Raw genomic sequence first — 24,657 nt, 5'->3', positions numbered from 1 at the left:
GTAGCCTCCAACCTGATGGCATGAACATTGATTTCTCTGACTTCCGTTAATGCCCCTCCTCCCCTTCTTACCCCATCCCTGATTTATTTATTCCCCCCCCCCTCCTTTTTTCTCTCTCTTTGCCCATCACTCTGCCTGTTCTTCATCTCTCTCTGGTGCTCCCCTCCCCTTTTCTTTCTCCCTAGGCCTCCCGTCCCATGATCCTTTTCCTTCTCCAGCTCTGTATCACTTTCGCCAATCACCTTACCAGCTCTTAGCTTCACCCCACCCCCTCCTGTCTTCTCCTATCATTTTGCATTTTCCCCTCCCCCTCCTACTTTCAAATCTCTTGCTGTCTTTTCTTTCAGTTAGTCCTGACGAAGGGTCTCGGCCTGAAACGTCGACAGTGCTTCTTCCTATAGATACTGCCTGGCCTTCTACGTTCAATCGTTGCTTGAATTTCCAGCATCTGCAGATTTGCTCGTGTTTGCTGAATCTTTATAATTCCTTCCATAGAACTCTCAACCTCCGTATAATACTTTATTTTGCTTCTTAAAACCTACCTCTTCACTGTTTGGTTATTTGTCTCTAGGTGTCTTTATGTGACCTATTCCTGCTTCAGTTTATTTTTTAACTATTTTAGTTTTTGAGTTTGATCTAAACAGCAAACAGGTCATTCTTCAACACACATGAATGGAATTTGCTCCAGGGCAGCCTTCCCCTGTAACATACACTCAGGCTACATCCACACTAGACCGGATAATTTTGAAAACACCGGTTTCGCGTAAAAACGATAGGTGTCCACACTATGCATTTTTAAAAATATCTCTGTCCACATTGAAATGGAGATTTCGGCTAATCTCCTCCTACTGCACATGCGCAGGACCCATCTACCGAAAACAAGCGACCTATTTAGTGTCGATTCTCGCAGTGGAAGACGGTGCGTGTTTGTTCAGTTACAGACTAGAAAAACATAAATGATGGACAGCCATTGGATCTCGCACTGGAGAACTTAAAATTAAAAAAAACAAATACTGGAGCGTACAGAGGCAACCGACAGGGAGTTCACAGACAGTATGACCCAGCTGATGACGAACATTGAAAAACTGACTAACTCTGTTGCATTAATAAAGCCCCTTGTTAAATGTATAAAACATATCTGCATCAGTATTATCTTGTATTTCCATACAATGTTACATTAGGCTGTTACACATCTATTGTCAGAGAAATACTTGTATAAATAGGTAAACCACCTTCAAACGAGCAAGGACAGAAAACAGGGCAAAGTGAGTACAGTATATTTATGTATTCAGTAAGTTATGTGTCAAAGTATTTGGTGAGTACATTTCTAACTCTTCTGGCATCAGTCTCATTGCCGTCTGCTCCGGAATTGTTAGGTTGCGTTCAAGAAAACAATGAAATGGCGCGCTGCTGTCTGACAGCGTTTTCAGAAGTCTCCGGTTACCCCGTCCACACTGCTCTGGCCAATTGGGCGTTTTCAAAATTACACACTTTGGAGAGCATTTCTGAAAATCTCCCTTTTTGGGGGACGAAAATGCCGTTTTAGTGTGGATGGAGGGTAAAAATGAAGAGAATAAGCTTCGGTTACGGATTTATCCGGCGTCGTGTGGACGTAGCTTCAATGGTCACTCTATTAAGTACCTCTTATACATAATAAAGTGGCCACGGAGTGTATGTTCATTGTCTTCTGAGCTGCTGTAGCTCATCCACTTCAAGGTTTGACATGTTGTGCATTCAGAGATGCTCTTCTGCACACCGCTGTTGTAAGGCATGGTTACTGAGTTACTGCTGCATTCCTGTCTGTTAGAACGAGCCTGGCCATTCTCCTCTGACCTTCTCATTAACAAGCCACTTTCACCCACAGAATTGCCACTGACTGGATGTTGTTGTTTATCACACCTTTCTCTGTAAACTATAGAGACTGTTGCGTGAGAAAATCTCAGGAGATCAGCAGTTTCTGAGATACTCAAACCACCCTGTCTGGCACCAACAATCAGTCCGCAGTCAAAGTCACTTAGATCAAATTTCTTCCCCATTCTGATGTTTGGTCTCAACAACAACTGAACCTCTAGGCCATATCTACACTATTCTATGCAGCCACACAAATGTCTGGTTAGGTGTTTGCCTTAACGAGCAGGTGTACAGATGTAGCTAATAAAGTGGTCACTGAATATATATCAGAGAAAGGAAGTCTCTTTGAGGTATGCTTATCCTGAAGAAGTTTAAATTTTCTCTTCAACAGGGGGTCAGTGAACCCTCTGACAATACTCTCCCTCTGTGATCCCTGCTGCTCTCCGGCTCCTCGACCATGTTCTCAACCAGACTCAGTACCTTGTCTCCTTCCCCTAACCCACCCTCTTATTCTGGCTTCTGCCCCTTTCCTTTCCAGTCTTGTTGAAGGGTCTTGGCCCGAAACGTTGGCAGTTTATTCCCCTCCATAGATACTGAGTTCCTCCAGCATTTTGCTTTGCTCAGATCGGATGGGAGCAGATACTTTAAAATAGACACCCATAAGTTCAAAGTTTCCTACCTGCAGGCTGTGATCATGACCGCTGATGTAGGCCGTCACGTTGTATGTTTTTAGAAGTGGCCTCAGCTGATCCACGAGACAAGGAGTTGGACCGTGATGCCCAATGGACCATACAGGGTAGTGACCAGCAACTATCAGGTAGTCTGCCCTGAAGTAAAAGTACAGTGGACTTAACACCTGTAAACTCCATTATTTATCAAAGAGGTTTGAGCTATCATCTTCATTATCACCATTATGTGCCATGTTGTATGGCATGCTATAAATCTGAAATAAAAGTTTAAAAATGCTGGAACACTCACCTAGTCAGTCATCATCTGAGGAAAGAGAAGCAGAGTTAGTGTTTCAGGTCTGGGAACCCTCATCAGAAGTGGGAAAGGGAGAAAACAATTTAGTTTTCAGCAGCTGAGAAGATGGGAGGACAAAACGGAATATCTTTGACAGGCAAAGGCGTATTATTGATAGGCTGAGACGAAATGAGTTAACGTAGCAGTTACGATAGTTAGACACAGATGATACAGTCGTAGAGGATGAGAACCTGACCTTTGGTCCATACTAGTCTAACTCATCAGCGCTGACCAAGATTCTCATCTAAGCTCGTCCTATTATGCATTCTTATCTATGTATTCTGTTGCTAACAGCAATGACACGCTCAGTAGGCCAGACAGAAATAATAGCCTGTGGGGCATCTGCATTCTATCTGCAACTTCCTGTTGCCTGATACAGCTTTGACCATGATTATTCAGGGTAAATTTTTTGGCAGAAGTAGTTTCCCATTGCCTTCTTCTGGGCAATGTCTTTACAAGACAGGTGACCCGAGCCATTATCAATACTCTTCAGAGATTGCATGGAGTCAGCAGTCACATAACCAGGACTTGTGATGTGCACCAGCTGCTCATACGATCATCCAACCATCCACCCCCTGCTCCCATGGCTTCAGATGACCCTGATCGGGGGGATAAGCAGGTGCTACACCTTACCCAAGGGTGATCTGCAGAAGCACTTTACACCAGATGTATCTCCACCCGCCACCTGATTTAAGGTATTAATTTACAAAATAAACCATTGTGGTTTTTTCAAATTATTGGATGGATGCACAGTGTTCAATAATACTGCAAGTACTGAGATTTTTATAACCGCTGTTTGCATTCTTTTAATATATCTCAAGAGAAGTGATCACAGCTTTATCACGAAACTCTTATAAAAAACCATGTAGAAAAGCATTGGAAGAAGCAACCAAATGATAAAGAGTATGGTTTAAAAAGCCAAAACAGGATGCGAAAGATTGAGAAACACACATTAAATACACACACATATCACACAAACAAGATATGCAGAAACGCAGCAGGTCAGGTTGAGGGGAACAAACAGTTGATGTTTCAGGCTGAGACCCTTCGCCAAGAGAGATTGAGAGTTTTACAGAAGGAATTCAAGAGAAAAGACAGTTGGAACTGCTTAATCTTCAATTATGAGTTTGATGATATTAGTGGTCAATGATCAATTTAATTTCAAAGTCAATTAATTATTGTGCCATCTCCCTTGGTGGTACGATAGTGTAGTGGTTAGCACAACACTTTGCTGTACCAGGGACCAGGGTTCAACTCCTGCCGCTGCCTGTAAGGAGATTGTGCTGTACGTTCTCCCCATGAGAGCGTGGGTTTCCTCCAGGTACTCCAGTTTCCTCCCACAGTCCGAAGACCTACCAGTTGGTAGGTTGATTGGTCATTGTAAATTATCCCACGATCAGGCTGGGATTAAATCAGGGGGTTGACGGGCAGTGTGGCTCAAAAGGCCAGAGAGCCTATTCCACACTGTATCTCAATAAATTTTAAAAAATTTAAACCGCCTTTTGTTTTGCAAAAGAGAAGCCAGGACGGTGTGTTGTGTCCCAGGTACCAGGGTCCAGGATGTCTCAGAGTGGCTGCAGGAGGTTCTCGAGGGGGAGAGTGATCAGCCAGAGGTCCTGGTGCACATTGGCACCAGTGACATAGGTAGAAAAGGGGAAGAGGTCTTGTGCAGTGAGTATAGGGAGTTAGGGAAAAAGCTGAAGAACAGGACATCCAAGGTAGTAATTTGCAGAATACTCCAAGTGTCATGTGCTAGTCAGGGCAGGAATAGGATGATGATGATGATGATGCAGATGAATAAGTGGTTGAAGAAGTGGTGTGGGGGCAATGTTTCAGATTTCAGGGCCATTGGACTCTCTTCTACAGAAGGTATGACCTATATAGAAAGGGTGGGTTACACCTGAACCCAATGGAGACCAATATCTTTGCAGGTAGGTTTGCTAGAGTTGTTGTGGAGGGTGACGTGAATCAGAGCTTTAGGGCTGAGGATGGGGCAGTTGGTATACAAGTAGATGCAGTGTGTAATAAGACTGAGGAAGGACAGGCAGATTACAGGGCAAAATTGCAGTCAGTGGGATGAGGTGAAATGTAACGTGGGGGCAAAAGCAAAAAGAGTGATGAATACAGGGCTGAAGGTGTTATATTTGAATGCATGCTGTATACGGAATAAGCTTTTTGATCTTGCAGCACAGTAAGAGATTGGCAGCCAAGATGTTGCGGGCATCACTGAGTCATGGCTGAAAGGAGATCATAGTTGGGAGCTTAACAGCTAAGGATGCACATTGTATCGAAAGGACAGGCAGGAAGACAGAGGGGGTGGGTTGGCTCTGTTAGTAAAAAAATTAAATCAAATCCTTAGAAAAAGGTGGCATAGGATCAGAAGATGGAGAATTGTTTTGGGTAAAAAGACTCTGATGAGTGTTATAGACAGGTGTCCAAACTATAGCCAGGATGTAGGATAATTTTCAACAGGAAGTAGAAAAAGCATATAAAAAGCCCAATGTTAAGATAGTCATGGGGATTTCAATATGCTGATAGGTTGCGAAAACCAGGTTAGTGCTGGATCCCAAGAGGGAATTTTTTTAGAATGCCTGCGAGATGGCTTTTTCGAGCAGCTTGTGGTTGTGCCCACTAGGAGATCAGGAATTTTGGATTGGGTGTTGTGGAATGAACCAGACTTGATTGGGAGTTTAAGGTAAAGGAACAAGTGGGAGTCAGTGATCATAATATGATAGAATTCACCCTGCAGTTTGTGAGGGCAAAGCTAAAGTCAGATGTATCAGAATTACAGTGGAGGAAGAGGAATTACAGAGGCATGAGAGAGAAACCGGCAAAGTTGATTGGAAGGGAACACTAGCAGGGACGATGGTAGAACAGCAATGGAGAGAGTTTCTGGGGGGCAAATTTGGAAGGTACAGGATAGATACATCCCAGAGATGAAGAAGTACTCTAAAGGGAGGATGAGGCAACCATGGATAACAGGGGAAATCAAAGATAGCATAAAATCACAATATCATCATAATATAACAAAAAATAATGGGAAGTTGGAGCAATGGTAAGCTTTTAAAAACCAGCAGATGGAAACTAAAAAAACATAAGGAGAGAAAAGATGAAATATGAAGAACTTGTATAAGATAACTTGAATAGTCTCTTCCTGTACTGTTCCTTCATGAAATCATCCTTGTATCTTACCTAGTTAGAGCTCATAAAGCAATGGCAAACTACAGTCTGCGAACCTAAAGACCCAAAGCTTCCAAAGAGGGCAACTGGCAATTTCAGCAGGGGTACGTCACCAACTTGCTCTAAGACCCAGATTTACTTAGTGATAGCTGTCAATGATTTCTGGCCATGAGCTTCACCTTGAATCCATCTACACTCCCCTGCCTTTCTGGGATTCTTGAGTATTATGCTGCAATGTAACATCTCTAAACCATGCCACATCAGGCTAGCATAGGATGGCAATTAAAATGAATGCAGATTTACCCTTCCTTTACCCCTACCTCTCCTGCCCCCCCCCCCCCCCACCTTCTTAATCTGGCTTTTTCCCCTTTCCTTTTCTGTCTTGATGAAAGGTTTTGACTCAAAATATTGACTGTTCATTCCCCTTGCAAAGATGCTGACTTGCTATGTTCCTCCAGCACTTTATGTGTGTTACCCTTCACTTTAATGGGGATTCTCAGCTGACAGATGAGAGCTACAGTGTAATTACAGTACAGAAGGAGCTCGTTCAGCCCTTTGTATCCATCCTGGCTCCTGGAAAGCAGAGCCAATACCCTTCTATATCCGTGAAGCTCTGGAAGTTTCTCCTCCTCACGTACCTTACTATGACTCAACATCTCCACTTCTAACGTTCTCATGGGCAGTGCATTACCGGTCATTTCAAGCAATGCATTTCAAAGTAAATTGGTTTAATTTAATTCACTTATTTTTATTTAGAGATACAGCACTATAACAGGCCGTTTAAATCCAATGAGCTTACATTGCTCAATTCCACCCACATGACTGATTAACCTACTAACCCACACATTATTGGGAATGTGGGAGGACACCAGAGCTTCTGGAGGAAAGCCATGTGGTCACAAGGGGTACACATAAACTCCTTACAAACAACAGCCGGAATTAACACAAATTACTGACATTGTAATAGCATTACATTAGCCACTACACTACCAAGAATAGTTTAATGGCCTGAGTTTCATGATCTCTTAGTTAATGATTTTAGTTTTTGCAATTTTATAATAGTTTAGACTGATATCATCTATCTCAGATAAAATTGTTAAAATTAATTATGAGCTTTGACATTTAGTTTTACCTCCTGTCTCTGAGCACCTGGCTGACAATTCCTGGTATGAAGCAGCAAGACAATGTTATAGAAAACATAGAAAACCCACAGCACATTACAGGTCCTTCGGCTCACACACTGAACATGTCCTTATCTTAGAAATTACTAAGGTTACCCATAGCTCTCTATTTTTCTAAGCTCCATGTACCTATCCAAAAGTCTCTTAAAAGAACCTATCGTATCCGCCTCCACCACCATTGCTGGCAGCCCATTCCACGCACTCACCACTCTCTGCATAAAAAACTTAACCGTGACTTCTCCTCTGTACCTACTCCCCAGCACCCTAAACCTGTGTCCTCTTGTGGCAACCATTTCAGCCCTGGTAAAAAGCCTCTGACTATCCACATGATCAGTGCCTCTCGTCATCTTATACACCTCTATCAGGTCACCTCTCATCCTCCGTTGCTCCAAGGAGAAAAGGCCAAGTTCACTCAACCTATTCTCATAAGGCATGCTCTCCAATCCAGGCAACATCTTTGTAAATCTCCTCTGCACCCTTTCTATGGCTTCCATATTGTTCCTGTAGTGAGGCAACCAGAGCTGAGCACAGTACTCCAAGTGGGGTCTGACCAGGGTCCTACATAGCTGCAATATTACCTCTCGGCTCCTAAATTCAATTCCATGATTGATGAAGGCCAATACACCATATGCCTTCTTAACCACAGAGTCAACCTGCACAGCTGCTTTGAGCATCCTATGGACTTGGACCCCAAGATCCCTCTGATCCTCCACACTGCCAAGAGCCTTACCTTAATATATTCTGCCATCATATTTGACCTACCAAAATAAACCACTTCACACTTATCTGGGTTGAACTCCATCTGCCACTTCTCAGCCCAGTTTTGCATCCTATCAATGTCCTGCTGTAACCTCTTACAGCCCTCCACACTATCCACAACACCTCCAACCTTTGTGTCATGAGCAAACTTACTAATCCATCCCTCCACTTCCTCATCCAGGTCACTTATAAAAATCATGAAGAGTAAGGGTCCCAGAACAGATCCCTGAGGTACACCACTGGTCACCGACCTCCATGCAGAATATGACCCATCTACAACCACTCTTTGCCTTCTGTGGGCAAGCCAGTTCTGGATCCACAAAACAATGTCCCCTTGGATCCCATGCCTCCTTACTTTCTCAATAAGCCTTGCATGGGATCCAAAACAACGGAAAAACCTTATCAAATGCCTTGCTGAAATCCATATACACTACATCTATTGCCCTTCCTTCATCAATGTGTTTAGTCACAGCCTCAAAAAATTTAATCAGGCTCATAAGACAAGACCTGATCTTGACAAAGCCATGCTGACTATTCCTAATCATAGTATACCTCTCCAAATGTTCATAAATCCTGCCTCTCAGGATCTTCTCCATCAACTTACCAACCACTGAAGTAAGACTTACTGGTCTATAATTTCCTGGGCAATCTCTACTCCTTTTCTTGAATAAAGGAACAACATCCGCAACCCTCCAATCCTCCGGAACCTCTCCCGTCCCCATTGATGATTCAAAGATCATCGCCAGAGGCTCAGCAATCTCCTCCCTTGCCTCCCACAGTAGCCTGGGGTACATCTCATCCGGTCCTGGCGACTTATCCAATTTGATGCTTTCCAAATGCTCCAGCACATCCTCTTTCTTAATATCTTCATTGTCAAGCTTTTCAGTCTGCTGCAAGTCATCACTACAATCACCAAGATCCTTTTCCATAGTGAATACTGAAGTAAAGTATTCATTAAGTACCTCTGCTATTTCCTCTAGTTCCATTCACACTTTCCCACTGTCACACTTGATAGGACCTATTCTTTTATGTCATATCCTCTTGCTCTTCACATACTTGTAGTATGCCTTGGGGTTTTCCTCAATCCTGCCTGCCAAGGCCTTCTCATGGCCCCTTCTGGCTCTCCTAATTTCCTTCCTGTTAGCCTTATAATCTTCTAGATCTCTAACATTACCTAGCTCTCCGAACCTTTTGTAAGCTTTTCTTTTCTTCTTGACTAGATTTATTACAACCTTTGTACACCACGGTTCCTGTACCCTACCATAACTTCCCTGTCTCATTGGAACATACCTATGCAGAACTCCACACAAATATCCCCTGAACATTTGCAACATTTCTTCCATACTTTTCCCTGAGGACATCTGTTCCCAATTTAAGATTCCAATTTCCTGCCTGGTAGCCTCATAATTCCCATTACTCCAATTAAACGCTTTTCTAACTTGTCTGTTCCTATCTCTCTCCAATGCTAATGTAAAGGAGATAGAATTGTGATCACTATCTCTAAGATGCTTTCCTTCTCCCACTGAGAGATCTGACACCTGACCAGGTTCATTTCCCAATACCAGATAAAGTACAGTCTCTCCTCTTGTAGGTCTATCTACATATTGTGTCAAGAAACCTTCTTGAATACACCTAATAAACTCCACCCCATCTAAACCCCTTGCTCTAGGGAGATGCCAATTGATATTTGGGAAATTAAAATCTCCCATCACGACAACTCTGTTATTATTACACCTTTCCAGGATCTGTTTCCCTATCTGCTCCTCGATATCCCTGTTACTATTGGGCGACTTATAAAAACACCCAGTAATGCTATTGACCCCTTCCTGTTCCTAACCTCCACCCACAGAGACTCCATAGACAATCCCTCCATGACGTCTGCCTTTTCAGCAGCCGTGACACTATCTCTGATCATCAGTGCCACGCCCCCACCTCTTTTGCCTCCCTCCCTGTCCTTTCTGAAACATCGAAAACCCGGCACTTGAGGTAACCATTCCTGTCCCTGAGCCATCCAAGTCTCTGTAATGGCCACCACATCATAGCTCCAAGTATTGATCCACGCTCTAAGCTCATCCACTTTGTTCATAACACTCCTTGCGTTAACATAGACAAATCTCAAACCTTCAGTCTGAGCGTGTCCCTTCTCTGTCACCTGCCTATCCTCCCTCTCACACTGTCTACAAGCTTTCTCCATTTGTGAGCCAACAACTTCTTCCCCAGTCTCTTCAGTTCAGTTCCCACCCCCTACAATTCTAGTTTATACTCTCCCCATTAGCTTTGCAAACCTGTCACCTGCCGTCAAGCTGGCACCGAGGCCTTGCTGCCAATCCCAGCTGAAGAGTCATAGAGGACTAACGAGATAAACCCTCTGCAGCCAGACTTGCAAAGTGCATGTGGGTAAGGGCCATGGACATGAAACTAGGTAGAAGATTAAAGCCAGAGAGATCTAGCCCAGTCCAGGTAATAGATCTCCAAGTATGCCTTGGAAAGTATGTGGATCAGATCCTGCACCTGATGTTTGAACTTCCACGTAGGCACTTGTATGTGCCACCTATGTGGTGTTTCCATGTACTTTCTCAAACTATTGAAACCAGAATTGTGAAGTATGAAAACTAATTACACGTGATCTAGACTTTAATTGATTTCTTTTGGAGGGGTTGGTTCTATTTTGTAAAACAGCACCCTGGACATGATTTTTCTTTGTTGCCTTTTTTTTTGGATAGTTACCTGGAACTTGCCAGCTTTTTCTGGATCCACTGAAGTTGCTCCTGGGCTAAATGAGGATCTTCCGGTCCTATTGGCTGGTTCTTTTCATATGTGTTCCCACAGATCACAACGGTGTCGATCATCATAATGGTGACGGAAACATTGGTATTAGGGATCCTGAAAGTCAACTCATAGTAGAGATGTGGGAAATTCCTATAACAAAGGGTATAAACCATTTAATTCCATATTGAGCAAAATGCTTTGGCTTTTCCAACTGAACTCTTGCTAACCTCAGCTCTGGATTCTTGAGAACAAAACTGCATTGGCTATCTCATGCTGACTGGATTCTAATATCCAGAGTTTTCCCACAGATGTTTAGGATGCTGTCAACTTTAGAGTCTGCAAATCTCATCGGAACCAACTTTAATTGGATACACAGTGATGCAAGTTATTCTGAGGCACAGCACACTGTATTCCTCCCACATCCAATGGCCTGGTGGACAACCTTGTTGGCGGCAAACAGCCCTTTCCATGTTCTCTGGTTTGGAGCCAGATATCTGAACTTTGGGGGGTGGGGGGGAGGTGTTGAGGGTCATCCTCCCTGCAGGTCTTACAAAAAGTTTGCTTTCAAAATTTGCTGTAAGTTGAGGGCTGTTTTCTACCATGTTCAGAGTGCTTTCTGTGGCTGAGTACTTGACTCCTGTGATCTGTTTCAAAGTCAGAAACTATAGAGGGTCTCCATGACCTGTTTCCTGTGGTCAGAGGAGCAGCGATCTGATCTGCTTGTTGGTCTCAAAGTCATCCCTGGTGTAGGTGGGTGGATGGGGAACCAGGTGAGCTGATGGACCTCTGGGAGGGAATAGGTTGATAGGTTGCAGGGAAATAAGACCATAAGACATTGGAACAGAAATAGGCCATTTGGCCGATTGAGTCTGCTCTGGCATTCCTTCATGGATGATTTATTTCCCCTCTCAACTCCATTCTCAGTGGGAGAACGGGATTTCTCTGAAAGCTAACCTAGACTTGACAGGTCAGTGGCCTCCTTCTATATTATCCTTCTCTGATTATTGTCACCTTCTCGCTGTGGACAGACATGAGCCCCTGGGATTGAGAGCAATGCTTTAGCTCCTGGTAGGGTCACGCATGGCAGTAATGTTGAGGGGTAAGTTCCAGACGAAGAGCGATCCAACCAAGTCCTCAGTGGTGGAGCTGGTGGAAGATGATGACGCATCACAACGGCAGTGAAGGGTCCCCACTCACCTTGCATTCCATACCACGGGACCCTGACCCTGATCTGTCATGGACCCTGTGGTAACTGCCTCCCTCTATTAAACAGAGTCAGATACAGGCACACTCCATTAAGGAACATCCTGGTGATCAGCAAATGGCAAAAGGGGCAGGATTGTGAGGTCTGGAAGGTTGTGGATCCTGGATCAGCCTCTACAGGCACCTGAAGACTCACCAAAGGACAACCCCTTAGGAGAACATCACAGACAGCTGAGCGATCACATCACTACTACTCTACATAATCAGGAACTATGACAAATAACATGCAGCAAATGCACTGTGGGTGAAGCTCACTTCTCCATTCAGCCTAGACCACTGATTCCCAATACCCTTGGGTAGGGTCCCACGCAGATCACAGCAAAGCTTAAACAAGTTTGATATCATTTGGTTAAAAAATTCACAAAACAGGGGAAAATGAAGAAAAGCTATGCTTGGCATGATGGATGGTGTTGTTGACAGTCCCCAGAATTATCCAGGACAACTATAGCTTCTTAGAAGTAGTGGCTGTGCTGATAAGACCATAAACTATAGGAGCAGAATTAGGCCATTCAGCCCATTGAGTCTTCTCCACCATGATGTTAAGCATACAGTATTAATGATTCAAGATTCAAGGTGGTTTATTTTCATTCTTCAGTACACAAGAGTAAAGAAGGATGAAATGATTGTTACTCTGGATCGATGCAGCATAAAAATACACAATAAGCATAAAGAACAATTTTTTAAAGACCATTATAAATATAAAAGCAATTCTATAAACCAGAATGTACAAATAAATGTTATAAGCGTAGATTGATTCTAAGTAGATAACACGACGCTGGATGATGTGCATGTAGGAGCGGTGGGTAATGCGTGGAGGCATTGATCAGCCTGACAGCTCGGGAGAAGTAGCTGCTTTTGAATCTGGTGTCCCTGGTGTGGATGCTGTGTGACCTCTTTCCTGATGGGACCCATCGCAGGGTGGGTGGGATCCTTCATGATTTTGCCGGCCTTTTCTCAGCACCTTTCTGTATAGCTGTCCTATGAAGAGATACCTATTCACAGAGTGCAAATCAGGATTGGGCTGGTTCATCCCACCCGCCAACAGCAACAGGTTCACCAGCTGCTACGGTGGTGTCTATGAAAGGAATGGTGAGAGCGACCCCATTTTCTTTTCATCCCAAATGATCCCTCCACCTGAGGGTTGTTCCACACAACTGAAAAGCTCCGGTCTGGACCGTAACAGCACGCGTGCCCAGCTGCGGTGGGTCAGGATGTCCGCAGCAATGACCCCTGTCACGTTTGGTCACTCTCTGCAGAGGAAATCACTCTCCAGGGCAGCTTGCGCTACAATATATTAGGAGGACTACCTACTACTCAATGTTTGCCACTGACCACGGATCAGCAGACGCAGAAGGTGTATTGAGCGACTCTGTTGTGTTGTTATTCCCTCCCAGTCCCATCCTACCCCGAAGGGAAGACAAGTCAGCTACCAATAAGTTGCTCATGAAACTCACATGAGCTCATTGTCTGGCTATCTTCCTCTCCCCCTCACTCTCAATTTGCTCTTCTTTGTCTGGGCACTGTTCTCCATCTTCCTCTCCCCCTCACTCTCAATTTGCTCTTCTTTGTCTGGGCACTGTTCTCCATCTTCCTCCCACTCACTCTCAATTTGCTCTTCTTTGTCTGGGCACTGTTCTCCATCTTCCTCCCACTCACTCCATACAACTTACGGAGTCATTGGGACAGGCGGAGAGCTTGTGAGCTGCCGATGGGATCTTGGGGAGAACCCACAGGAAAGGGAATAGGATTTTAAACGGGTGGCTCTATTAGAGGCTTCCAAGGCAGCTGAGGTGACACGAAGTTCATCCAAGTAGCTGACTCATATAAGAACCAAAGGGGGTTTGCAAAGCTAAACAGCACATGCAAACCTGTAACCAATACAACTGAGGAAAGAATCCAACCTATAAATGGTCCTCCTCCTGAGATTTTATTTGGCAGCTAAGGGTAGACTTGGCCTCTGAGCACATTCTAAAGGCTAGTTACCATTAAGTAAATTAATGCTGCCATCTCTCCAAAATATCATTCGTAAGCTGAAGGATTTTTGTTTTCTTTTGGTGTAGAGATATAACTAGGAGTTTGTATAACTACCATCACTGCTCTATTCTTTCTACACTTAAACTGGGTGGCTAGACACAGCTCAAACGCCATTTATAAATCTACTGATGACATCCCTGATGTTGGCAAAACCTCAGACTGTGATGAAGAATTGTGCAGGAGTGAGATATATTAAGAACTTAAGAACTAGGAGCAGGAGTCGGCCATCTGGCCCATCGAGCCTGCTCCACCATTCAATAAAATCATGGCTGATCTGACCATGGGCTCATCTCCACCAACCTGCCTTTTCCCCATAACCCTTAATTACCCCACTATGCAAAAAGCTATCCAACCTTGTCATAAATATATTTACTGAGGTAGCCTCCACTGCTTCATTGGGCAGAGAATTCCACAGAATAACCACTCTCCGATTAAGCAGTCCTCTTCATCTCCATCCTAAATCTACTCCTCCAAATCTTGAGGCTATGTCCCCTAGTTCTAGTCTTACCTACCAGTGGAAACAACTTTCCTGCCTCCATCTTATCTATTCCTTTCATAATTTTATATGCTTTTATAAGATCTCTTCTCATTCTTCCCAGGTGACTCAATCTCTCCTCATAGTCTAACACCCCCATCCCTGGAATCAACCTGGTGAACCTCCTCTGCACTGCCTCCAAAGCCAGTGTATCCTTCCTCAAGTAAGGAGACCAGAACTGCACACAGTACTCCAGGTGCAGCCTCACCAGTACCCTGTACAGTTGCAGCATGACCTCCCTGCTCTTGAATTCAATCCCTCTAGCAATGAAGGTCAACGTTCCATTTGCCTTCTTGATAGTCTGCTGCACCTGCAAACCAACCTTTTGTGATGTATGCACAAGCACTCCCAAGTCCTCTGCACAGTAGCATGCTGCAGATTTTTACAACTTTAATAATCTGCTCTTCCATTTTTCCTTCCAAAGTGGATGACATCGCAGTTACCAACATTGTACTCCATTTGCCTGACACTTGCCCACTCACTTAACCTATCTATGTCTCTGCAGATGTGGTCAGCAGGAACAACAATGGGGTCCACCAGCTCCCACATCATGCAGCTACAACGCATCACCTGATCCTGCATCACCCCTTTATTTAATTAACTATAATTTAGCGACTTTTCACTTGCTACTTACCTCTGCCTCCTCACCGAAGCCTCTTGAGCCCAAGCCTCAAGTTCCCACTCCTACACTGGTCCACTCACACGATGGCAGCTCCGCTTTGACCCTGCTTTACCTCCATTTGTTCCTGCTAATGAATCGCAAATCGATTGGTCTGCCGCTGATGTGCTGAGCCCCACGAAACACTACTTTTTAAATTTCTTCTCCCCAACCTGTGCGAAGCTCACTCTCTCTTCGAATCGATTGATCCACTGCATCTTGGTTGGCTGAGTGTGGCTCAACCAGAGTCTTGTGCTCAATGTCAGTAAAATAAAGGATTCAGGAGGGGGAGGTCAGGAGAGCACACATCAGTCCTCATTAAGCGGTTGGCTGTGGAATGGATTCATAGCTTCAAGTTCCTGGGCATCACAGAAAATCTATCCTGGGCCCAACGTATTGATGCAATCTTGAAGAAGACATACTAGTTCCTGGGCAAACTTCATTAGGAGTTTGAGGAGATTTGGTATGCCACCAGAGACTCTATCAAATTTCTACAGATGTACCAAGGAGAGCATTCTGACTGTATGAAGGCTCAATGCACAGGATCAAAAGAGGCTGCAGAGGGTGTGGACTTGGCCAGCTCCATCATGGGTACAGGCCATTCCACCATGGAGAACATCTCCAACGGGGGTGGGCTTCAAGAGGTGGCATCCTTCAGTAAGGACACTCACAATCGGGACATGCCGTCCGCTCACTGCCACCATCAAGGAGGAGGTACAGGAGCTTGAAGATGCACACTCAATGTTTTAGAAGCAGCTTCTTGCCTCTGCCATCAGATATATGAATGATCCATGAAAACTACATCACTATCCTCTTTTGTGCTGATATTTTTAAGTTTTATGCCTGAAAAATCAACTGTTTACTCTCCTCCATAGAGGCGTGACCTGCTGAGGTCCTCCACCATTTTGTGTGTGTTACTCCTGTTCTCATGTCAACCTGGGCAGGTACAGATCCTCCACAAAGTTGTGCTTTCACACCTGATATGAAGGAACATCCCTGCGACTATACCCAGCTTGGCAGGATCCCTTGCATTTCAGTCCCTTATCCAGGTTTCACAATGGGATTTAGGTCCATTTATAGGCAAATAGTAAAAACACGGACAATTCAGAATCAGAATCAGGTTTCATATCACTGGCAAATATCATGAAATTTGTTAACTTTGTAGAAGCAGTGCAATGTAATTCATGTTAATATAGAAAGAAACTGTGAATTACAGTAAGTATATGTATCTCTATATTTCGATATTGATATGGAAATGGAAGTGGGTGAGGCAGAGCCAGAGGACCAGAGGCCATGGCAGGACAAGCCACTGCACGGGATGCACGGGATGCCAGATATCAGAGGTGGCTGACGTAAGAAAGTCCTACTAATGGCTGGAAATGGCAGGGCAGAGGACAACACAGAGGTGATGCTCATGGCTGCTCAAGAACAGGTGCAGAGCACAAGAACAGTAGAAGCAGGAGTCTATCACACCAGGCAAGACCCACGATGCAGATTGTGCAAGGAATCCACAGAAACCATCCAGCACATAGTAGCAGGGTGCAAGACCCAGGCAGGGACAGCATTCACTGAACGGCACAACCAAGTTGCAGGAATTTTGTACAGGAACATCTGTGCTGGTTATGGGTTGGACACTCCCAAGTTCAAATGGGATACACCCGAGAAGGTAATGCAGAATGACTGAGCTAAGATCCTGTGGGACTTCCAAATACAGACTGGTGAGCAGCTACTGACCAGCCACACATAGTAATACTGGACGAGGAACAGAAGGAAGCAATAGTCATAGATGAGGCAATCCTGAATGACAGTAACATTGGGAAGAAAGAATATGCGAAGCTGGAGAAATACCAGGACTTGAAAAAGCAGATAGAAAGGATGTGGAAGGTTAAAGCCAGAGTAATCCTGGTGATGATAGGAGCACTTGGAGCTGTGACACCTGGACTGGGAGAGTGACTCCAACAAATCCTGGGACAGCATCTGAGATCTCGGTCCAGAAGAGCGCATTACTAGGAACAGCAAGGATACTGTGCTGAACCCTCAAGCTCCCGGGCCTCTGGTAGAGGACCCGAGACTGAGGGAAAAATACACGTTCACACCACCCTTAAGGGGTGAGGAAAATATATCATAAATAGTTAAATTGAATAAACATAGAAAACCTACAGCACATTACAGGCCCTTCGGCCCACAATGCTATGCCTAACATACACTTAATTTAGAAATTACCTAGGGTTACCCATAGCGCTCTATTTTTCTAAGCTCCAGGTACCTATCCAGGAGCCCCCTAAAAGACCCTATCATATCCGCCTCCACCACAGTCGCCAGCAGCCCATTCCACATACTCACCACTCTCTGCGTAAAAATCTTACCCCTGATATCCCCTCTGTACCTACATCCAAGCACCTTAAAACTGTGCCCTCTCGTGCTAGCCATTTCAGCCCTGGGAAAAAGCCTCTGACTATCCACATGATCAATGACTCTCATCATCTTAGATAGATAGATAGATAGATAGATAGATAGATAGATAGATAGATAGATAGATACTTTATTCATCCCCATGGGGAAATTCAACTTTTTTCCAATGTCCCATACACTTGTTGTAGCAAAACTAATTACATACAATACTTAATTTAGTAAAAAATATGATATGCATCTAAATCACTATCTCAAAAAGCATTAATAATAGCTTTTAAAAAGTTCTTAAGTCCTGGCGGTAGAATTGTAAAGCCTAATGGCATTGGGGAGTATTGACCTCTTCATCCTGTCTGAGGAGCATTGCATCGATATTAACCTGTCGCTGAAACTGCTTCTCTGTCTCTGGATGGTGCTATGTAGAGGATGTTCAGAGTTTTCCATAATTGACCGTAGCCTACTCAGCGCCCTTCGCTCAGCTACCGATGTTAAACTCTCCAGTAGTTTGCCCACGACAGAGCCCACCTTCCTTACCAGCTTATTAAGACGTGAGGCGTCCCTCTTCTTAATGCTTCCTCCCCAACACGCCACCACAAAGAAGAGGGCGCTCTCCACAACTGACCTATAGAACATCTTCAGCATCTCACTACAGACATTGAATGACGCCAACCTTCTAAGGAAGTACAGTCGACTCTGTGCCTTCCTGCACAAGGCATCTGTGTTGGCAGTCCAGTCTAGCTTCTCGTCTAACTGTACTCCCAGATATTTGTATACACCTCCATCAGGTCACTTCTCATCCTTTATCTCTCCAAGGAGAAAAAGCCAAGTTCTCTCAACCTATTCTCATAAGAAATGCTCCCCAATCCAGGCAATATCCTTGTAAATCTCCTCTGCACCCTTTCTATGGTTTCCACGTCCTTCCTGTAGTGAGGTGACCAGAACTGAGCACAGTACTCCGTGGGGTTTGACCAGGGTCCTATACAGCTGTAACATTACCTCTTGGCTCTTGAACTCAGTCCCACAATTGATGAAGGCCAATATACCGTATGCCTTCTTAACCACAGAGTCAACCAGCGCAGCAGCCTTGAGTGTCCTATGGACTCGGACCCCAAGATCCCTCTGATCCTCCACACTGCCAAGAGTCTTACCATTAATGTTATGTTCTGCCATCATATTTGATCTACCAAAATGAACCACCTCACACTTATCTAGGTTGAACTCCATCTGCCAATTCTCAGCCCAGTTTTGCATCTTATTAATGTCCCACAGTAACCTCTGACAGCCCTCCACACTATCCACAACACCCCCAACCTTTGTGTGATCAGCAAATTTACTAACCCACCCCTCCACTTCCTCATCCAGGTCATTTATAAAACTCACGAAGAGAAGGGGTACTAAAACAGATCCTTGAGGCACACCACTGGTCACCAACCTCCATGCAGAATATGACCCATCTGCAACCACTCTTTGCCTTCTGCGGGCAAGCAAGTTCTGGATACACAAAGCAAGGTCCCCTTGGATCCCATGCCTCCTTACTTTCTCAATAAGCCTTGCATGGGGTACATTATCAAATGTCTTGCTGAAATCCATATACACTACATCTATGGCTCTACCTTCATCAATGTGTTTAGTCACATCCTCAAAAAATTCAATCAGGCTCATTAGGAACGACCTGCCTTTGACAAAGCCATGCTGACTTTTCCTAATCATATTATGCCTCTCCAAATGTTCATACATCCTGCCTCTCAGGATCTTCTCCATCAACTTACCAACCACTGAAGTAAGAGTGCAAATAAGTAGTGCAAAAAATAGAAATAAAAAGGAGTGAGTTAGTGTACATTGGTTCAATGTCCATTCAGAAATTGGATGACAGAGGGGAAGAATCTTTTGAATCACTGAGTGTGTGCCTTCAGGCTTCTGTACCTCCTTCCTGATGGTAACAATGAGAAGAGGGCATGTTCTGGTGGTGGTGGTGGACGCTGCCTTTCTGAGGCACCGCTTCTTAAAAAAGTTTTAGATACTATGGAGGCTATTGCCCATGATGGAGCTGACTAATTTTACAACTTGCTGTAACTTACTTTGATCCTGTGTAGTGGCTGCCCATACCAAACGTTGATGCAGCCAGTTAGAATGGTCTCCACGGTAATCTGTAGAAAGTTGCAAGTGTTTTAGGTGACAAACCAAATCTCCTCAAAGCCCCCAGTGAAATATAGTTGATGCCTTGCTTCTTTATTGCTGTATCGATATGTTGGGGCAGGTTAGGTCCTCAGAGATATCGACACCCAGAAACTTGAAATTGCTCACTCTCTCCACTTCTGATCCCTCTATGAGGATTGGTGTGTGTTCCCTCACCTTACCCTTTCTGAAGGCCACAATCATCTTCGGTCTTGCTACGGTCTTGCTGCAACACCACTCAACTAGCTGGTATATCTCGCTCCTATATGCCCTCTCATCACCATCTGAGATTCTTCCAGCAATGGTGGTATCATCAGCAAATTTACAGATGGCATTTGAGCTATGCCTAGCCACACACTCATGGGTGTAGAGAAACTAGAGCAGTGGGCTAAGCACACACCCCTGAGGTGTGCCAATGTTGATTGTCAGTGAGGTGGAGACGTTATTTCCAATCTCCATAAAAATGACAACAAGAGGTTGTCAAGCAATGAAACCAATTTGCCACAATTGTGGGAAAATATAACAGGGGAGAATCTACAAGTTTTTATTTTGTTTTTGTTATCTTGCCGAAATTTCTGTTTAAGTAGGGCTAGTGTCTGTCACAAAATATTATATATTAACTAGATGATAACCCTTTAAAATGGAATAATCAGTAACCAACTTCAATGCAAAAGACTAATATTTTAACTTCACAGCGGAAGAAGACTGAGGCGGAAATTATCATTAAGTTTCTACATCTGTTTATTTCATAAAGCAAACTTTTCCAAACAATGCAGGTTCTTTAGATGCCTCGGCCTTGTACGTGTCATTTCCATGGAGTAGATTAATGGTAGACTGTTTCTATTTCTAAGTTACTGAGAAAGTTAACCCCAAGAAAATGTGGAAAGCAATTAATACTACCTTATTATTTCATTATAACTATTAACAACCTGATATTCAAATTACTTACCATCTCTTAGAAATTCCTGAATAAGCAATCTGTGCTGACACATTACCCAAATGGTCATGGTTCCCTGCCAGAATGTACCATGGTATATCAACAAGGGAGGGAGCTTTAAAAACGTTCTCAAATGTTTCCTATTCAGACAAGTAAAAAAAATTACATCAGCTACTTAGTGTCTTAGTAATGGAGAAAGGGATTTAACTTATGAATGCGAGAGCAATTTTAAGAGAAATGCATGAATAGTTAACTAATAAGGAAACAAGAGCGTAAGTAGTTTACTGAGACAGATCTGAATAAAAACTGTAATTAAAACATGCCATTTTTTTCAAACAGGTGAATTTCCTCATATTTGTTCCACCTTAACTTTCTCTTGGTTACTTTTCATACTCATGTTAATTCAGAATTCTAGCTGCAAAAATTCTAAAATTTAACCATTGAAAATCCAATCAGTAACAATTATAATTCTATTACAATAAGTGACCAAGTTATATTTCATACTTCTACTGACTATGCTGATTTTAGTTTCTACTTGGATTGTTTTACAATAGTATATGACTTCAAAAGAAAGGATGTTCATTTAGCTAGAGAGTTGCAATGTCACTTACAGCACACTACAAAGATCCAGAATAAATTTACCATTTTGTATTGCTCATACGCACCTCACAAAATTTCATACATCTTGTAGGTGAATTTTATAAGCAAATGTGTTATTTAAATTCACTCTATATATATTTCTTAAGGGATACAAATTAATTTTACTACCCTCATATTTATCAGGATCCAATTGTGAAAAGTACTAGATTCTTATTTACTATCATGTATCCATTCACAGAGATTAAAACAACACATTCAATTTACAATAAGTTACCAAGTTTACTCACACTCAGTATAAAACATAGAGGTATTGACAATATTTGATCGAAAATCAATGAAGAGAAAACACTAGTAGAAGAAGCAAGTCTCATGTGGGATATAATACCCTATACATAGCACAGAAGTTAAACATAAGGCACCTATACTTCTCATGATCAATAATGCATGGAAAATTATTTGGAGTTTTATTTCTTTTCAATGGAGAGTAGAACCAGGTGTCTTGTCTAAGTAACTTCAAAAGGGAATTAGTGTGGCCTCTGTGACTTTCCAAGCTCAATATGAGAAGCAATAGAGATGTAGGGACCAAGTTAACATACTATGGGAATATAGCATTACTGTATATCATCAGCCTAAACACATTTTATGAGAGTAGTCGAAGATTTCACTTCCTCTCAAATATGACTATAACGAATTAACAATATTCACCTTAAATCTGCAGTCATTTACACTTGTCACACCGTGGAAGTAGAAGTTATCTCCGACATTAAGCACAAAATCTACTCCAAATTTCTGGGCAACTCTCGCCATCTCTTGTGCTGTGGCTCTCTGGATGTCAGTCACATATGGTGGATGAGGGAGGCCTCCCCCATCTCCAAAGGCAATAAACTGGATGGCATTATCTTATAATTAAAAGAAAACAAAATATAACCCCAGATATAACTGCTTAGTCAACGCTCAAAGTATGCATACATTATATGACCTTGAGATTCGTCTCCTTACAGACAGCCATAAAAATAAGAAACCTAAAAGAATCGATCAAACACCCGACATGCAGAGAGAACAAAAAACAAACGATGCAAACAATAAAAGAAAGCAAATGGTATTCAGAACAAAAGGGAGTTGATAGACACAGAGCCCCGAGCAGGCCTCAGACTCAACCTCAGTTTAGTGCAGAGCTGAGTAAACATCGCAGAGTCCTCAGACACAAAGTCAAGCGCAGAATCAGTAAGTAAGACAATTCAAAGCAGATGGCAAGTAGTTCACACTAACTACTGAAAAAGGCAAAAAAAAAAATGCAACTAGGAGTCAAACACAAATAAAAGTAAGGTTGTACCAGGGCTAACTTACTCAATCTTTATTTAGACTGATATAGTAATTGTATTGAAAAGAAATAGTGAAAGGAAGGAGGAGGTTAGATTATTTGTGATCCAAAATAGACAAAATTGCTTTGGGTAAAGAGGTCATGAAGAATTATTGGATACATATCTGAATGGAATACAAGGAAATGGAATGAGTACCAGTTAGAGTCAAAGGAAGGGAAAGGGGAAGGAGAGGAAGAATGCAAAATCTAAGAAAGGATGTGTTGACATTGGAGAGAATTCAGAGGAGGATCAAGAGAATGATCCTGAGAATGGAAGGATTAATATATGAGAAGCATTTGATAGCTCTGGGCCTGTGTTTACTGGAGTTTATGAGAAGGGGATCTCATTGAAACCAACCAAATATTGAAAGGCCTGGATAGAATGGACCTAGAGAGGATGTTTCCAGTAGTGGGAGAGTCTAGGATCAGAGGATACAGAATACAAGGTTGTCCCTTTAGAACACAGATGAGAAAAAAATTTCTTTAACCAGAGGGTAGTGAATCTGTGGACTTCATTGCCACAAACAACTGTGCAGACCAGGTCATTGGGTATATTTAAAGCAGAGGTTGATTGGTTCTTGATTAGTAAGGGTGTCAAAGATAAGAGGAAGGAGGCAGGAGGATGGGGTTGAGAAGGATAATAAATCTGTCATGATAGAATGGCAGAGCAGACCCAATGGGTTGAATGGTGAAAGGCCTTGATAGAGTGGATGTGGAGAGGATGTTTCCTATGGTGGGAGAGTCTAAGACCAGAGGACACAGCCTCAGAATAGAGGGGTGTCTTTTTAGAACAGAGACGAGGAGGAATTTCTTTTGCTAGAGAGTGGTGAATCTGTGGAATTCTTTGCCACAGGCAGCTGTGGAGGCCAAGTCTTTATGTATATTTAAGGCAGAGGTTGATAGATTCTTGATCAGTCAGGGCATAAAGGGATATGGGGAGAAGGCAGGAGATTGGAGCTGAGAGGAAAATGGATCAGCCATGATGGAATGGCAGAGCAAACTAGACGAACCAAATGGCCTAATTCTGCTCCTATATCTTATGGTTAAATGACCTAATCCTATGTCTAATGATCTTATGGTTAAAGGGAAGGCAAGATGGGCACAGGAGAAATTAAATGCTAAAAGGATGATAAAACAGCAATGCAGAATGTACAGAATTAAATGATTCATTGGGTAGATATACCAGGGTCATTATTTACAATCACTCATAAAAAAATCAAGCTATAATTAAGATTCAAAATTGCTGAATTTGGTGCTGAGACTGAAAAGTTGTGAAGTGCAGAATGGAATGGGAGGATGAAGTGGTAGTCAGCAAACTTTCATTTACTTTTATTCAAATAATGTAAGAGGCTGTAATCAGAGTAGCAAGGGGCAGAAGCTAAGACCTATGCCTGCAGTCTAAACTTTTGATCTCCTCAGCGTTGTGGAGACAATACCACGAGCTGCAAATAAAAATATTCTAATTAAATATTGTACAAGTAAGTCACTTCTTTACTGAAGGGAAATGTTGTGGGTGTTACGTGTGGTGAACTAGATATACCTGTCTGACTGCTCCTGTGGCTCCTCCCACAGACCCTGCTGACTGCTCCTGTGGCTCCTCCCACAGATCCCTGTATAAAGGCGACTGTGGGCTGCTGCTCTCCCTCATTTTCCCCAGGATGTAGTGCTGTTTATTCTTCCAGTCAATAAAAGCCGATATCTCGTTTCCTAAGTCTCAGCGTGAGTTATTGATGGTGCATCATTACGGAAAGGAGGGAAAAGACCAAGTGTTGCACTCCCGGACCCGGAGGGGATGAAGCAGTTTGTACCAAAGAGAATGTAGAATGCTGCAAAGGTTGCAGGTTATACCAACAATGGTGAACATAATGGAGGATAAACTATTGGATACTGAAGCTGGTGGGATTTCAGGTTAGAAAACCCGAG

General features: G+C 43.1%; 1 protein-coding gene across 2 annotated transcripts in view; it reads right to left on the bottom strand.

Moving 5' to 3' along the window:
* Positions 1 to 24,657, bottom strand: part of acp5b (acid phosphatase 5b, tartrate resistant) — a 36,871-nt gene that overhangs the window by 7,963 nt on the left and 4,251 nt on the right. For both annotated transcript variants that reach the window (XM_073062380.1, XM_073062381.1), the window contains 4 exons: positions 22,080 to 22,273; positions 20,787 to 20,914; positions 10,722 to 10,913; positions 2,531 to 2,678 (listed from right to left, as the gene is read on the bottom strand). In XM_073062380.1, coding sequence (XP_072918481.1) covers positions 2,531 to 2,678; positions 10,722 to 10,913; positions 20,787 to 20,914; positions 22,080 to 22,273 — 662 coding nt within the window. The remainder of the gene's footprint in view (positions 1 to 2,530; positions 2,679 to 10,721; positions 10,914 to 20,786; positions 20,915 to 22,079; positions 22,274 to 24,657) is intronic.

Source organism: Hemitrygon akajei, chromosome 12 (genome assembly GCF_048418815.1).
Source record: "Hemitrygon akajei chromosome 12, sHemAka1.3, whole genome shotgun sequence".
Taxonomy (NCBI): domain Eukaryota; kingdom Metazoa; phylum Chordata; class Chondrichthyes; order Myliobatiformes; family Dasyatidae; genus Hemitrygon; species Hemitrygon akajei.
Note: the sequence above shows the minus strand (reverse complement) of the source record. Positions and strands in the feature narration are given on the sequence as shown.